The following is a 15,146-nucleotide window of genomic DNA, read 5'->3' as shown; positions in this document are numbered from 1 at the left end:
AGCGGATTCATTGACTATTCGTGTGGGTTTAGATATTAAAGGTAAGTATAAAGAAGCGGATAAAAATATTTCAAAAAAATCTTGTATGACATTATTTTGTTTTAATAAATCAATATTAAAATCGCCCATTATAAAGCAATTTTTACTATCAAAAATTTGATTTTTAACCAAGTCTGAGAGATGATCTAGAAATGATTTGATATTCGAACTCGGAGGCCTGTATATAACACCTATGATAATGTTTTTGCTGTTAGGGATAGTAATTTCAATAAAAAGAGATTCAATTGTATCAGTCATGCTGTTAAGCTCGTCTCGAACTACATAATCATAAGATTGTGAAACATATAATGCAACGCCCCCACCCACCCTATTTTGTATGTTGTTAACTAAAAGATCATATCCATCGAGAGCGAATTGAAGGCTTGAATCATGAGGAAGCCATGTTTCGGTTAAACCTACTACTGAAAATGTTTGCATGGTGGGATTATTTAAAAGTAACCGTAATTCAAAGTGTTTGTTAATGCTCCTAATATTAAGGTGTATAAGAGAAAAAGAGGAGTTATCAAATTCCTTATTAAAACAACATCATTAATCTGGTTATGGGTGACGTATTCAAAACATGGACTTTGAAATTGGTTATCAGTGTCAAAATCATAATTCAACTCTTTTGACGATGAATTAAATTTGTCTGTAACATGATTTTCAAAGGAAGTAACATAAAGATTTATGTTTGATTCACTTTCTACTAATGGTGGTCTAAACAGGTCAAGAAAGTCATCATCGTTAATTGAATTGAATGGTGTATCTACCGAATTTGCCATATTGCGCTATGAACGCCTAGCTTAGCCGGGTAATATAGGAGCGCCTTGAGCACCTAACAAGGTGGATATGTGCGCAATATAAATACCCTGTATTATTATTATTATTATTAAAGAAAAATCAGAAAAGGCATTTTTTTTTTAGATGACATTTAAATGTCTATAACAGGAACAGTGAAATCTGAAATACAAGACCCGGTCAGGAACAGATAAACAACAGTCACGTGCATGAATGAGAAGAGGTACTGAAGCAAAAACGAACAGAAAGGGAACTTACAACATACAAAGCACGATACACAAAGGCGGTTCAAGGAACCTATGAGCATGATGAGAGAAGAGGCAAAGGAAATCCGCTTATTGTGTATTGAAGGGTGAACAAGCCGCAGTTTTGAGCATGTGCATTGTCCGTTTCTTGAGCCCACGAAGGCACATGTAGAGGGCAGTAGAGAGCAAAATAATGGTAAATGAAAATGACGTAGGTTGCACGGGCCTAATTACAACTGGCAGGCAAAAGATATTCATTCGAGCCAACCCATTGCTCAATTTTTTTAATTTGATATTGCTGATTGACAAAAATGAATGAATATGACTGACAACCTAACACTGATTCTAGGGAGGGTACCTACTGAACTTACTTTTTCCAAATTGGAAAGATATTTCACCACGTATGGAACTATATTTTTACTGGCGGAAGAATTAGGGTCATTTTACTCTCCGAAGTGATGAATTTGGTCCCGTCAGGTGTAGTCTTCGTAAATGCTGATTTATTTTTTAAATGAGCCGGTCGAGGTACCCTTTTCTGGTCAGATATGGAATTTTGTCAGACATTTATCCTATCCACTGGTAGTAAACATTCAACCCTCGAATTTCCTCCTTATTTTTTATAAATTATTTTCAAGTGCCACTTTAACACACGAGTCTATGGGAAATGAATTAGGCCTGTGAGCCCCGTATCATGTAAGGGAGGTTCAAGCGAGAACCCGATTTCACAAAACGAAAATGTATATTTTTTTTAAATTACACCCTGTTATAAGTATGGAGCAGAAATTAATTAATATAAATCATACGCATTCAATAGCAAAGTGTTTAATCATATCTTAAGAAAATGGAAAAATAAGAACTCTGACTTTGAAAACAAAGTTAAGGTCAGATGTAAATGGATAAAGTGGAAAAAGGCTTTGCATTTAAATAATCAAAATGTATCTCCATGAAATTAAAGTAACATTTGTGTATATTTTGGTTCTAGCATTACTTATACAGAGTATGGAATCATGTGTGAAAAAGCTTACCCACACTGATAAGATGCTGTTTTGATGGGTACTGTGTACACACAGTCGGGTGTCAGCGGAGGATGGATGGATGAGCGATTTGTATAATCGTTGAAGACTTCATTGAGAAGGAATTAGCAGATTTGATAGAACAATAAACTACAGGTTACGACCCAACAGGGTCGACTAGTTCTCAATGTCTAATTTATTTGGAAAGCGAGAACCAAACGACCATGATGGGTCATGACCCAGAGTGAATGTATGAAGTACTATGCGTAATAACAAGGTTGCAGTGATGCGAGGGATCGTATGGAGGCTACCCTCTATTATTATTATTAAGGATGATTAAAGTCTTCTGCACATTGGGCTCGAAATCAATTCCTTTATGATAGGAGCGTTTAGAAAGAATAGCTTCAAAAGGATCATAAAATAACCAGTAAATGTATGAAATGTAATGGTGTTAATCTCTTGGACCCGTCCCTAATATATTGTAAAAAAGAATCCTGAACGAATTCCAGATTGGTATGAGCCTGAGGGCAAAATATGTGGGAAGGAGAGAAAAGTTAATACAAATAATGTGAATAGAGCAATATACTAACAGCATGAAGACCCTGGTTCATAATGGTCATGGTATGAACGCACTGATCTATTTAGCGTTAATTGAGTTATTTGTAAGAGTCCCTCCTTTATCATGTAGACAAATGACTTATCTAACCAAATGGCGCCAGTTTGAGGCGTGAATCAAAGCAAATTCCTCATACGAATATCGGGACAGTGTATTTGCATAAAAAGAAAGGAAAAGATCGAGATTTTAGGTTAATTACGAGAAAACATTTGTATCGTAACTAATCGGTGCAAGGTGGTACCATTATTGACACATTGAATTATGCAGTGACTGTTTTAAATCAGGCCGTGCAAGCGTGACGGGAGACTGACGCCTCCAAGGAGATTAATTCGGCTAATTCGCGCGGGAAATTTGCGCGGGAAAATTAGCGCGGGAAATCCTCCGACATTGATACCCATACCGGAGAGGGCAGTGGCGTCTGCAATACATAACATAATCACGTGTGACGTAGTTCGCCTCCGGTCCCGCACCTGTTCGGCCTGGCCGGGTAGCTAGAAGAGATGTCGAATTGAATGTAAAAACAAATTAGGAGCGTTGAACTATCTGTGCCATTCAGGACTCACAGCAATGGAATTTCCTTCATTGTTGTATTTATCTAACAAAGCATGAAACAGATAGGTGACCAAAATCACCAAGAGATTACTTATTAAAATAAGAAATTGAATTAACTTTGGTGAGCGAGACTTTATAATTATCGAAATATTATAAAATAGCCCAGAAATGAATGAACCATGCTATACCAAATAATCAATATAGAAACGTTGAATTATTACTTAACATAAGTTGAATTTTATGTAAAAGGGAGAAAAGAAAAAAAAATCATATAACTTGTACATTTAAGATTTACGACGAGGTTCAGATGTTTCACTATATGAAGTGGAAAGAATAATGTCGTGACGTCTATTAAAGCCAAAATTTATGTTCAAGGCTTACCAAAACCAATGTGTTGCCATATAGACAAAAGTCATGAGCACAATTAAAATTTTGTTTTACAAGTAATTATACATATCCAGCTGTTCATAAAAAATATATCATAATTTGTCGCACTCAGAAGCAAGGAAACCTACGTACACGATATCAATGTGCAAGTACAGTGAAAGGTGGAATTTACACTCTAAAAAAACAGAAATGCCAACTCAACTTCTGAATGGCCGGAGGAGCGACAACATTTTTCAAATGTAGCATTTACCACTTTAAATGGTTCTACCCAACATTTAAAATGTTGGATTCAGCTTTATACAAGGTTGGATGTAACTTTTGGAAAAGGCCGCTACTCCCCCAATCTTCCAAATGCTGATTCAACATTCGAATTTGTTTAGTGTAGCCATGTTAGAGATACCAGTAGTTATAATTATATAGCATAAACTAGCAGGAGATCAGAAATTGTCACCCGCAGCCAAAATTTCTTGCCTGGTTTAGTGCAAAAATTTGGGCCATTCAGGACTCACAGCATTGGAATTTCCTTCATTGTTGTATTTATCTAACAAAGCATGAAGCAGATAGTTGAATGGAATGGAATGGAAAATGGAAATATCAAAATTTCAGTTTTTAATCAAATATTTTATTATATTAAACAGATGCTTCCGACACCTTTGGCAGTTTTAGTCATGATACTTTCGGTCTCTTACAGAGGTAAGTTTCTATCAAATTATTTTATCAGTTCATTCTAATGATTGTAGGCAATCGTGCATATCAACACAACTAATGGTCTGTACAAGAATCTTCCGATGTTACTTTTTGAATTCGTCATGGAAGGCACCAATATTTGCTTTGTATTGTCTACTGTACATATGTTGGCATATATAATCGGAGATTGACGTTATTTCATGAATGGCACATGTTACTTTAACTTTTATTGGTGTTTTTTTTCTTGTTATCCATAACTTTATTACCCTACTCGGGTAGGTAAATAATTCTTTTAGTTATTAGACCTGTTAAATAGTGTTATTTCGAGTTATGTAAATAAACTAATTTTTCTTTTTAATGATAATTTTTCAGATGTGTAATTTCTTAGAATTTAGGAATACATATTTGCTATCAATAAACAATTTTAATTGTAGACTTTCATATCAGAAAACGATTGCAAAGTTTTAAAATGGAATTCAAAATCAAATGACTTCAATATGAGTTGAAGATCTTTTATTTCCTAATTCATTTGCATTTATGATAAATCCAATAAATTCCAAGAGAGTATGCGTAGATGCAAATCGTGGATGAACAAAACTTTTACGAAAATAAAAATGAACGCAAAATTTGCGAAAAATGTCTTTTTATGAGTAACTGGTTCTAAAAATCATGTTGTGTCAATTTCTCTAAAAGTGAACATGGACTCTTAAAATAAAATGGTCAAAATAACAAAATCAGCTGTGTAGCTGATATGACTAGTCATAGTTCTTACTATGCCCTAGTTTTAAATGACTCGTAAAGTTTTACTACAAAATAGTGATATACAACAGTTGCATCCAGCTCACATTTTCATCTCCCCCCTCTCCCTCTCTCTCTCTATATATATATACACAACACAAAAAGTAAGTCCCCCCTTAAACAAACATCAATAATTTCCGAACCAATGCGAGTTTTTATATATTTTTACATATGCTTGTAGGTAATGTTATAAGCTACCATCTGAGTAAATGTTATGGACGTATTTTACATCATGCTTCAGTGAGCACCGTCAGAAGGCAAAACTGTCACTTTTCAAAAGTCACAAGCCAAATATCATAACTTTGATTCCATTTTATTGGAACTGATTCCACATTCTCATCAGGAAAAATAGTCAGAAGGCTTGTAAAAGGTACTTTCTAAAAGACGATACTACTTTTTTGCTAAATTTCACGGTTGAATAAACACAAGTCCAAATTGGCTATAATTGGATTTTTACACATTTTTATCAATAAAAATGATAAAATATGATAACAGTTTTTTGGGGGAAGAGTATCTTCAAAAATATTCATCGTTTCACGGTTCAATGAACATTTATTGAAAACAAAAATGTGATTTTCAAAAATCATAGGCAAGTATTGTTTCATTTTGGTTACTGAAACTGATCTTTTATCAACTTTTTTGTTATGATCATGACCAATTAACATGCTTCAATGATTCAAAGGCGTTTAATTAAACATTCACGCTTGAATGAACATGTGGAATGTGATTAGCTCTATTTTACGTTATTGGAAAAAATGCAATTTGTAACTATTGATATCTGTCACAAACCTCCTTGCATGGTTCATTTGATTTGATTTTTATGAAAATCCCGATGTTTAATGCATCAGTGAGCACACAATATTCGAAAATTATGCAAATGAGAAGAAATTTCAAGTCCTTGGCCCCACTCTGTGTCGTTTCGAATTGTTATTTTGGTGCGCGCGCCTTTTGGATGATGTTACTGTGAAGCCATGTGCGAAGTTTCATGAAATAACTATTGGCAGAAGTAACCAAAACCGTCCATGAAACAAACCCTTATTTCATATTTGTTAAAATATTGACTTCCTCTTTCATAGAATTGTGTACATTATGGGTGCATATGTTTAAGAATAAGTAGCCCCTTATTCAATATGGTGGAACTTTTTTCAAGGCTGTCTTTACCAATGTCATTTGGCAGTAATGTTTATCAACCTATGGGCAGAATTCTGTGCAAAAATGAAATCGATTTGTTTATTTATGGATGAGTGAGCACGCATCAAAGTGGGAAAATTGGTATTTTCATTGTCACAGACTCATTTTAAAGGGTAATAAGGTGAATATTGGGGGCAAATTCGGTTTTAAATGTGACTTTAATTGCTGTTGTTCTTATCATCCATCATTTCTATCACCGCACACTTTCCGAACTTTTAACACTTTCATGGTTGAGCGAGCACATTCGAAAACTTAGGAATGAATACTCTTTATACTGTATTATTTTCCTAACAATTTCTCATGATCAGTTTAATTTATGGACAAATCAGGGGTGGATCCAGAATTTAAAAATGGGGGAGGGGCCTATAGTCGGGGGAGACACCAACATTTTCAAATTTTAATATGACCTAACAAGTTGTAGAAAATACTACCAAAAAACCCCTTTGATGATACGTCACAATACAGGGGCCGCGGAACGGTTTTCAAAGTGTGGTGGAGGGGCTTAGCTAAAAGTGGGGGTGGGGGGCTGACCATGCAAAAAAATCACAATCGTATAGTCATTTCTACATTTTTGTACATGCTTTTGGAAAAAAGTGGGGGCCCCTAGCCCCCCCCCCCGATTCTGCAGCCCCTGCAATATTGTGCTCACTCAACCATGAACATACGATATCAAAATTATGTGTGGAGTGGCTAAATGATGGATAGTAAAACAGCTTTAACGCCATAAAATTCACCTAACAACAACTTTGTATTTGCACAATCTGAAAAACGACTCTTGTGACTTTAAAAATTGTCATTTTTAATTCAATCTTTGATTACTCATGCATGACTCAACCGATCAATCTCATTTTCCCTAGGAGTTGCTTAATGAGTGTAGAAAACCACCTACGAAATATCTCAAAATAATTCCGTTCAAAAGTTACATCAATTTGATTTAGGGGGACTTACTTTTTTGTTGTGTATATATATATTTGTATATATCTTTCTCTCTCTCGCTCTAAATATACACGTAAGTTACAGTGACATTATCATTATTTTTTTCTAACTTTGTGTCCTTCATAAAGGAAACCCTTTTCGCACACAGCAAAAACTGTGGTGTTAACCGGTGTACATAGAGGACCACACCAGTTATTTTACACCAGTGTTAAATTGGTGGTGTTAGTTTTACACCTATAGGTGTTATTACAACACCTATGGTTGTTACATTTACACTCTTTGGTGTTATGTTCAATCTCTAGGGTGTTATTTTAACACCTCAGGGTGTGGTCCTCTATTAATACCAATTGGTGTCAGTTTTAACACCACAGTTTTTACAGTGCACATGCGTTCACAAGTATAATCTATTAATAAACTGGAAAAGAGATATGTACTTTGGGTTAATTACCAAACTAAAGATACGCTTTAATGAAAACAAAATAAGGCTTGTTCATGTTCCCTCTTTCCTGCCAGCTTTTTAAAATCACATTTAGAATAGAGGAACGGTAAAGAGCGACGTCATAAGCAACACCTTATTAGGTTTTTCAATCTAAGAACTGTATAATACTGCCTTTATCATAATTTGTGGGTTTGTTCCATAATATTAATGTTGATGATAATCCAGCAATGTCAATCAAAAATTCAATAAAACCTGAAGGTGAATATCATTATTATTATTTATTCGGCATTTCAGAATACATGAATTACAGTACAATACAAATTACATAAACAATATGATATACGTGACATACTTGGAATAGAGATGAAGGGGCTGCCTGGGTTTGGAAAAGGTTAACTTATTTACCATGACCCACAGGTCTTCCTTCCCCCTTTACCTCCATCCAGGTCAGTATAAGAATATAAAAAGAATATACATTTTTGATGAGGTATCAGTGTTATATTATTGGCTCTCTTATTATTTGACATACTGACGAGGATGTGCATAATAATAACCGTTATTTATTTTGCAAACGGTTTGCAAGAATGAACAAAGCGTTGATAACTATGTACACTTTGTTTTATATAGCTTTGCAAATTTGGTTTAATATACAATGTTGTATTTGCTATTTTTGTATTTGTTCCAATCAGTAGGTCCATGTTCGAATCAACCAGCATGGGTGTTGGGTTTGAGCGTTAAAACTGTTCTACTTTTGTGGCGCAAATATCCTCAAGTTGATATTGCTTTCGTTTCATAAGAATATTCTAATCGTCCGATCTTGATCACTATAGGGGAGGCAATCACCTGCTATCGATGCCTGAATCTCGTATCAGGAGACGATGTATTTCACAATGGACTTGTTTCTTGTGAGGGTGGATCGTATGGAGAAGAAGTAGACTGCCCGATAAGTCCTTATTTTCCTTCTTTTGACCAGGGATGCACGTTCAACGATGTCACCATTCGATTCATTCTCAATGGAGGTGAGAATTATTATTTATGTGTGAATTAGCTTCGATCTGTTGTTGTCCGCCCATTTATTAAGAGTATTGATAATGACCACGATGACGTAGATTTATAACGTCACACACCGCCAAAATACGCCCATGACGCCAGCTCTTTTTGTTTTGTCATTCTATTCACGCAGTTCTACTACCTTAGTAGTAGGGCCAATATTGGTTTGACGCCCCCCCCCCCTCCCACAAAAAGTTCTTTACTTGTAACTTTCGAAATTTAAGATATTGGTATAGTTGAAAATGTTTGGACGGTATTCAGTTTTCGTCTTCGTTATGGTCTTTAATAATGATTATCTGGATGATCTATTTCGGGATACATTGCCCCCAGTCGTATTGTTCAGAAGCAACACATCTCTTTTTAGTGCAGTAGTTGCCTCAAGGCTAGTTCAAACTGTAGTTTGTCACACCCTGACTATCATCAGAAACAATTTTGCCTGTCAGAATTTTGGCACATTCTCCCATGAAACCGCAAATGTTAGTGCGCCACCAACCTCCCCCACTCGTCCATTGCTTACCCCCCCCCCCCCCACACTGATCTGAATATCGCAGCGTATTATGATGAGAGTGAAATTGTGACCTACTTAATTTTGTTCCCGTTTATTCACTTTAGTGTATTCAAAGTGATCATACATTTGTCGTTTACCTCTGACAACATTCAGCAGTTTAAAAAAAGTTGTGTACAACCCCATATACCTGCATACCGAGACCGATTCTTAGACGCTTGTTTTTTTTTTATCTTTGCAGTTTTAATATTCGTCACAAAAACAATCAAAGTATACAAAACATATGGTTGCACTTCAATCAAACAGAACATTGATACAACATACAACATATCCTAAAAAATTGTGTACTCAGAATAATTTACAAATAACTTGTACCCTAGTCCTGCCGACAGGACGATCCATTAAACCGAAAAAGAAAAAGGGGTACGGTAATACCCGTCGGTTCACTGTCATCCTGGCTGCATCGCCGGGGTATAGCGCAACCCAAAAATATGACATTTTAATGTATTAACATAACTGAAAGTATGACATTTAAAAACACCACTACAACATGAACAGAAGATAAAACAAACTCACAAAAAAAACCCGATTAACACAAAATACTAATCTACAGTGGTTACAATTCATGCAATGGAAAAAATTGTTTATGTTTTGCAATTTTACATTGTGTTTATTGAGTTTGTTTTTCCTCAGTAACTTTATAAGATAAAAGATAATAATTAAATTGTTTCAAACTAGGGAGAGTCTCTTGGTATTTACATCGCCAAATTAATTGTTTACCGAGTAAAATTAGAAAATTAAATGCTAAGGTGGATTGACTTAATGGTTCTAGCAATCCAAATAAAATAGTATTTCGTGAAAGGAAATAATTAGTATTAAAATCGGTCACTCTCATACGCAACGTATTCCAAAAGGGTGCTATTTTAGGGCATGCAAAAAACAAATGATCCAAAGTCTCGGGTGTCGCATTGCAAAAAGAGCATAATGCATTGGTTTTCTTTCTTATTTTTGTGAGCCATTCATTTGTAGGTATTAAGTTGTTTAAAATTTTATAGTGTGTGATTCGAAGTCTGGTGTCAATAGCGATTCGTAATGGAAGAGTGAACAATTTGGAAATCTGTTGCCTATCGATGTTGTTAAGCTGATTAAAACGAGTAAACACCTTGGCGGTTTTGGAGTTATTAATATTTAAAACAGTGCGATAAAATTGCTTAGTCGATATATTCTGAATTTTTCTAAATGCAGATTTACAGAAAAGAGAAGGGAAATCCCCAGGTTCTTTTACAAGATGATGGTAGTTTTGTTGTAGAAAGAAAACTTTCCACTTTCCTGGCGTTATTTTATAGCAATCTAACAATTCAAAATACTCAGTGAACTTTAACCCCTTTTCTTTCGCGTCCCTCCAGCGTAGTGGGCGTCTAAATTCATCTAACATATCAGTAATTTTAGTGAACCCCTTTTCTTTTATGTTTGGTTTATAAATAGATTTTCCTTTGAATGTGATATATTGATTGTTCTATATAAACTCATTGGTAATATCTTTTTTCCTTTCGAATATACACCATGTTTGTAAAATGTCCATCAACCAATTTGACACTTCAATATTCAAATATTTCATATCAAAATTACAATAAAAAATGTATTCTCCACCGACAGGTGACAAAAATTCTATACATATATCTTTTCAGCCCTTCGAAGTTGAAGAGAAAAGTCTCAAAACCCGTTTAATTTTCTGAGCTTGAATAATCGATTTGATGCAAGTCATCTTTAACCCCCCCCCCCCGTCCTCGTACTCTTTACCCAACACTTCACGTTTTACTCTATCAGGACCACCCCAAATGAATTCATACAGTCATGTGTTCACCTTGTGAATAAATTAATAAGGTATAGATAATATGCTGGCTGCATATAACAGCTGAGAGGTAGCAAAAGTTTTTACAATTTGAATTTTCCCGTATAATGATAAATTCCTGGCTTTCCATAAATTTAGTTGAGATTTAATGTTGGATAAAATTCTTTGTAATTGCGCCATTCTATCCTCAAAAGAATAAGAGATGTCGATTCCAAGAATTGTCAAAACGTTAAAAAAACGCTTGGGTTGCAATAATACAGTTAATATGCAAGTTTACTCACTGCATACTTGTACTAATCATGCTGATCATGGTGTAACTACTTAGCAGGGGTGTGATAGTTCAGATATTTATCTGATTTCAGATTTTTATTTATTTTTTTTTTTCAGCTGAATTTCAGCTTTTATATTTTTGCTTTCCTCTGTACAAAAAGTATGGGAGCTCTTTCTATTTCATACTTTTTCAATACTCTTCAGCTTTTTTCAGATCTTTTTATTTGTGACCACTAACACCCCTGCTTAGGAAGTAATTACTTCAATTCATACAACCGTATCTGTTTTATCATTTACACAGAAGAACACACCACCTCGTACCTGTCACGCGATTGTGCCATCATTCCCTCATCCGACGGTTGTTACACTATCGATGAAACACCTGAACCCATAGATGGACTGGATTTATTATACCTAGAAAACAAGCACAGCTATTGTTATTGCAATCACAACCTCTGCAATGGCGACTATGACGTGAGCAACGCTCCAAACCTTGACCCGGATGGAACACCAACAGGAAGTGCAGTTGCGACGTCGGCTTCCAAGACCCTTCTACTCTCAGCTCTAGTCGCCATTGTCTTTGACCAGATGTAGGATCCCTTATAGGGTTTGTTTGTATCAGTGCAAGGATAAAATACATCAAATTTAATCCTATTCTATGTTTTTCTTCCTATGGTGATAAAAAAAACTAAGTACACAGCAACGCATCTAACTTTTTTTTTCATGGCTAACAATGTTAACTGTACGAATTGTGTTATTAGGCAATTGGTAAAGTAGATGTAGGGTTTATTATAAGAGATTACATATATACGATTCATCTCCAGAATTTCAAAGGGTTGATCCGGGACACAGATTAAAAAGAAGTTAAACAGGCCTTGGGTAAACGAATAAGAGGACTAGGCTCGTTGATGACGACTTTCTCACACTATTTGGCTTGACCATAATCTGAGTAATGATGGCTTTCAACAATTGACAGATGAGAGGATATAAAGACAGTATATCCAACTCCATTTTTTTTCTTTTATTTTATTTTATTTGTTTACATCCGTTTATGAAATTGTTGAGTTCTTCTTATTGAAATGAAACGTTTAGAATTGGGATTAGAATTAGAGTCTTATGGAGAACGGAATAAGAACGGGGATGTGTTCCCTGAATATATCGTCCAATATCTTACAGGAACTGTTATTAGCGCGATAGCAGTAATAAGAGGGAGCTATTTTTTGTCAAATTACAGATTAAGCACCACATCTTCCTTACTAATAAACGATTTCCTCACTGAAGCATGATCAAACGTATTAAAAGAAAATATCCCGCTGAAAGCAATTTAGACATTTTAGTTTCATAGTTAAGAGGGTCCCTTATATTAATATATGATCCTTAAAAACATGAAGAATAACAACACCCAAGTGGTCAATCGCCTTTACTTCTTTCCCACTGACGTGATACCCTTAACGAAAGCCACGATTGGCCTTTCGTAAATGATTGCAAACAAATTGTTGAACCAATTAAGATTTTCTACGATCATTACGATTACCACGACTTATCTGATATGATCTGATAAGATCACTACGAGCGCTCCAAGTCAACCTCAGTAAATTGTTGATTTGAATCAAAAGAGAAAAATCAGACAAGCAAAATGCTTAAAATTTCATCAAAATCGGATGTAAAACAAGAAAGTTATGACATTTCAAAGTTACGCTTAATTTTCACAAAATAGTTATATGAACGAGTCAGTTACATCCAAATGAGAGAGTCGATGATGTCACTCACTCGCTATTTCTTTTGTTTTTTATTGTTTGAATTATACAATATTTCAATTTTTACGAATTTGACAATTAGGACCTCCTTGCCTGAATCACAAAATGTTAAAATAATGGAATTCGATGTGTTCAGGGAGGAATGAAACTTTATTTCACATGACAATGACGAGAAATCAAAATATTTCATATAATGAAATACACAAGAAATAGTAAGTGAATGATGTCATCAGTTCCCTTATTTGCATACCGACCGAGATGTGCATATAACTGTTTTGTGAAATGAAGCGAAACTTTAAAATGTCATAACTTTCTTATTTTACATTCGATTTTGATGAAATTTTCAGCGTTATGCTTGTTGGATGTTCCTCTTTGTATTCAAATCACGGTGGACTTGTCCTTTAAGTACGCCTGACGCATGGAATCAGGTATAAGCAATAACTGTGTTACGTGTTCAATACGAGATTTAAATTAAAAAACATGAGCAATTTGTTTGAATAAAGTGGGACAACTAATGTTCTAATAATTTTGTTATATGTCCATTGGTTTCTTTATCAGTAACGGTGTTTGTTGTAAGTGGGTGTGAATCTGTAATGACCTCCTTCTGGGGTAATTTTCTTAATACATTTACCCATAAACAGGGGACGTCCCCGGTCAGAAAATCATGCCAATCCCTCAGCTCAATTCAAACTGTTTCATGGTGTATGTCATTATGAAAGTATCATCATCGAAATTTTCATTTATTGGTAACATAGGAGGGCATATCCAATACCATACCAAGCTTTACATTGTCCGTTCCTTTTTGATCGAAATAATAGTTTATAGGCAATAAGCAGGCAGTGAGACTTTAGGTTAAAGACTTTAGACTTTAGCAGGCAGTGAGACTTTAGGCGCCGCGTCAACATGTTAAAAGTCAAAGGTCATTTAAGGTCAATGAACTTTGGCCATGATGGAGGTGATCATTAAATAATTAAAGGGTAATCATGTATCACTGACAAGTTTTAGGTCACATGATCAAGGTCAAATGTCATTTAGGGTCAATAAACGAAGAATTGTATTATGAATGGTGTTTTTTGTAAATAATTATTTCATAGTAGTTTTTCAAAGTCAGCGATGCTGCTATATTGAATCGCGTAATGCATGTGCGACTGACAGAGGCGCTCCACTTATTTAATTCATAATATATATATATATATTTATATATATACATGTACTACAGCTTTGGCAACTCTTTAATTTAAATATTGTGTGAAAGAAATGGATGAAGAGAACAATGGTAGGCGTAGCTTAAATCAAGGTTCCCCAGAGCTATCTACCCTTTGGAAAAATTGGTGCTTTGATATAATATTGCTTTCACACAATATTTAAATAAAAGAGTTGCCAAAGCTGTAGTACATGTATAACTTCACACATTTGTATACTTTCTCCCATTCATGTACTGTATCAAAGCAATATCTTTGATCCAGCTGAGGCATGGCGGCTTGTCATTGTTCAAAACCCACCTTCACCCGACAAAGGAAATTATAATTGGTATGGTGTCGAAAATCTGTCTATCTGACGGTCAATCGGATCGGGGTCGCCCTAGCCACTAATCCGTCTCTGTGGTCTAGTGGTTAAGGCACCGGCGTTCAAAGCTGGGGGCCCGGGTTCGATTCCCGGCAGAGACATTTTTTCGGCATCACCAATTTTTCCAAAGGGTAGATAGCTCTGGGGAACCTTGATTTTAAGCTTCGCCTACCATTGTTCTCTTCATCCATTTCTTTCACACTATATATATATATATTAATGAGGCAAAGTGGTAATGCATATTTAGTTCCAACAGTTCATTTTGTAATCCAAATTTTCGACGTTAAACATACGTCTTCTTTAAGGATCCATACAAGAATGCTCACAATGACAAGAACCCAAATACCAAGTACCATTTTAGAACTCAATTACCACTTTGCCTCATTAATATCATCTATGTCCAACACGCGGAATGTAATATCGTTATATATTGATAAAATATCTG

The 15,146-nt window shown here is 35.1% G+C and overlaps 1 protein-coding gene across 1 annotated transcript; it reads left to right on the top strand.

The window, feature by feature from the left end:
* Positions 1-4,245: 4,245 nt before the first annotated feature.
* On the top strand, positions 4,246-13,661 carry LOC129266820 (uncharacterized). Its single transcript, XM_064103558.1, has 3 exons — positions 4,246-4,343; positions 8,532-8,720; positions 11,680-13,661. Exons 1-3 carry the CDS (start codon positions 4,289-4,291, stop codon positions 11,970-11,972), a joined length of 537 nt encoding a protein of 178 aa, XP_063959628.1. The 5' UTR covers positions 4,246-4,288; the 3' UTR covers positions 11,973-13,661.
* Positions 13,662-15,146: the final 1,485 nt, after the last annotated feature.

The sequence above is a fragment of the Lytechinus pictus genome, chromosome 8 (assembly GCF_037042905.1).
Source record: "Lytechinus pictus isolate F3 Inbred chromosome 8, Lp3.0, whole genome shotgun sequence".
NCBI lineage: Eukaryota > Metazoa > Echinodermata > Echinoidea > Temnopleuroida > Toxopneustidae > Lytechinus > Lytechinus pictus.
This window is presented reverse-complemented; position numbering and strand designations above follow the sequence as displayed.

Bases quoted from the DNA above. Each gene is read 5' to 3' on its own strand.
- LOC129266820 (XM_064103558.1), top strand. From the start codon at position 4,289: ATGCTTCCGACACCTTTGGCAGTTTTAGTCATGATACTTTCGGTCTCT. The intron at 4,344-8,531 runs GTAAGTTTCTAT...TGATCACTATAG, and splicing joins ACTTTCGGTCTCTTACAGAG to GGGAGGCAATCACCTGCTAT. The intron at 8,721-11,679 runs GTGAGAATTATT...TCATTTACACAG, and splicing joins TCGATTCATTCTCAATGGAG to AAGAACACACCACCTCGTAC.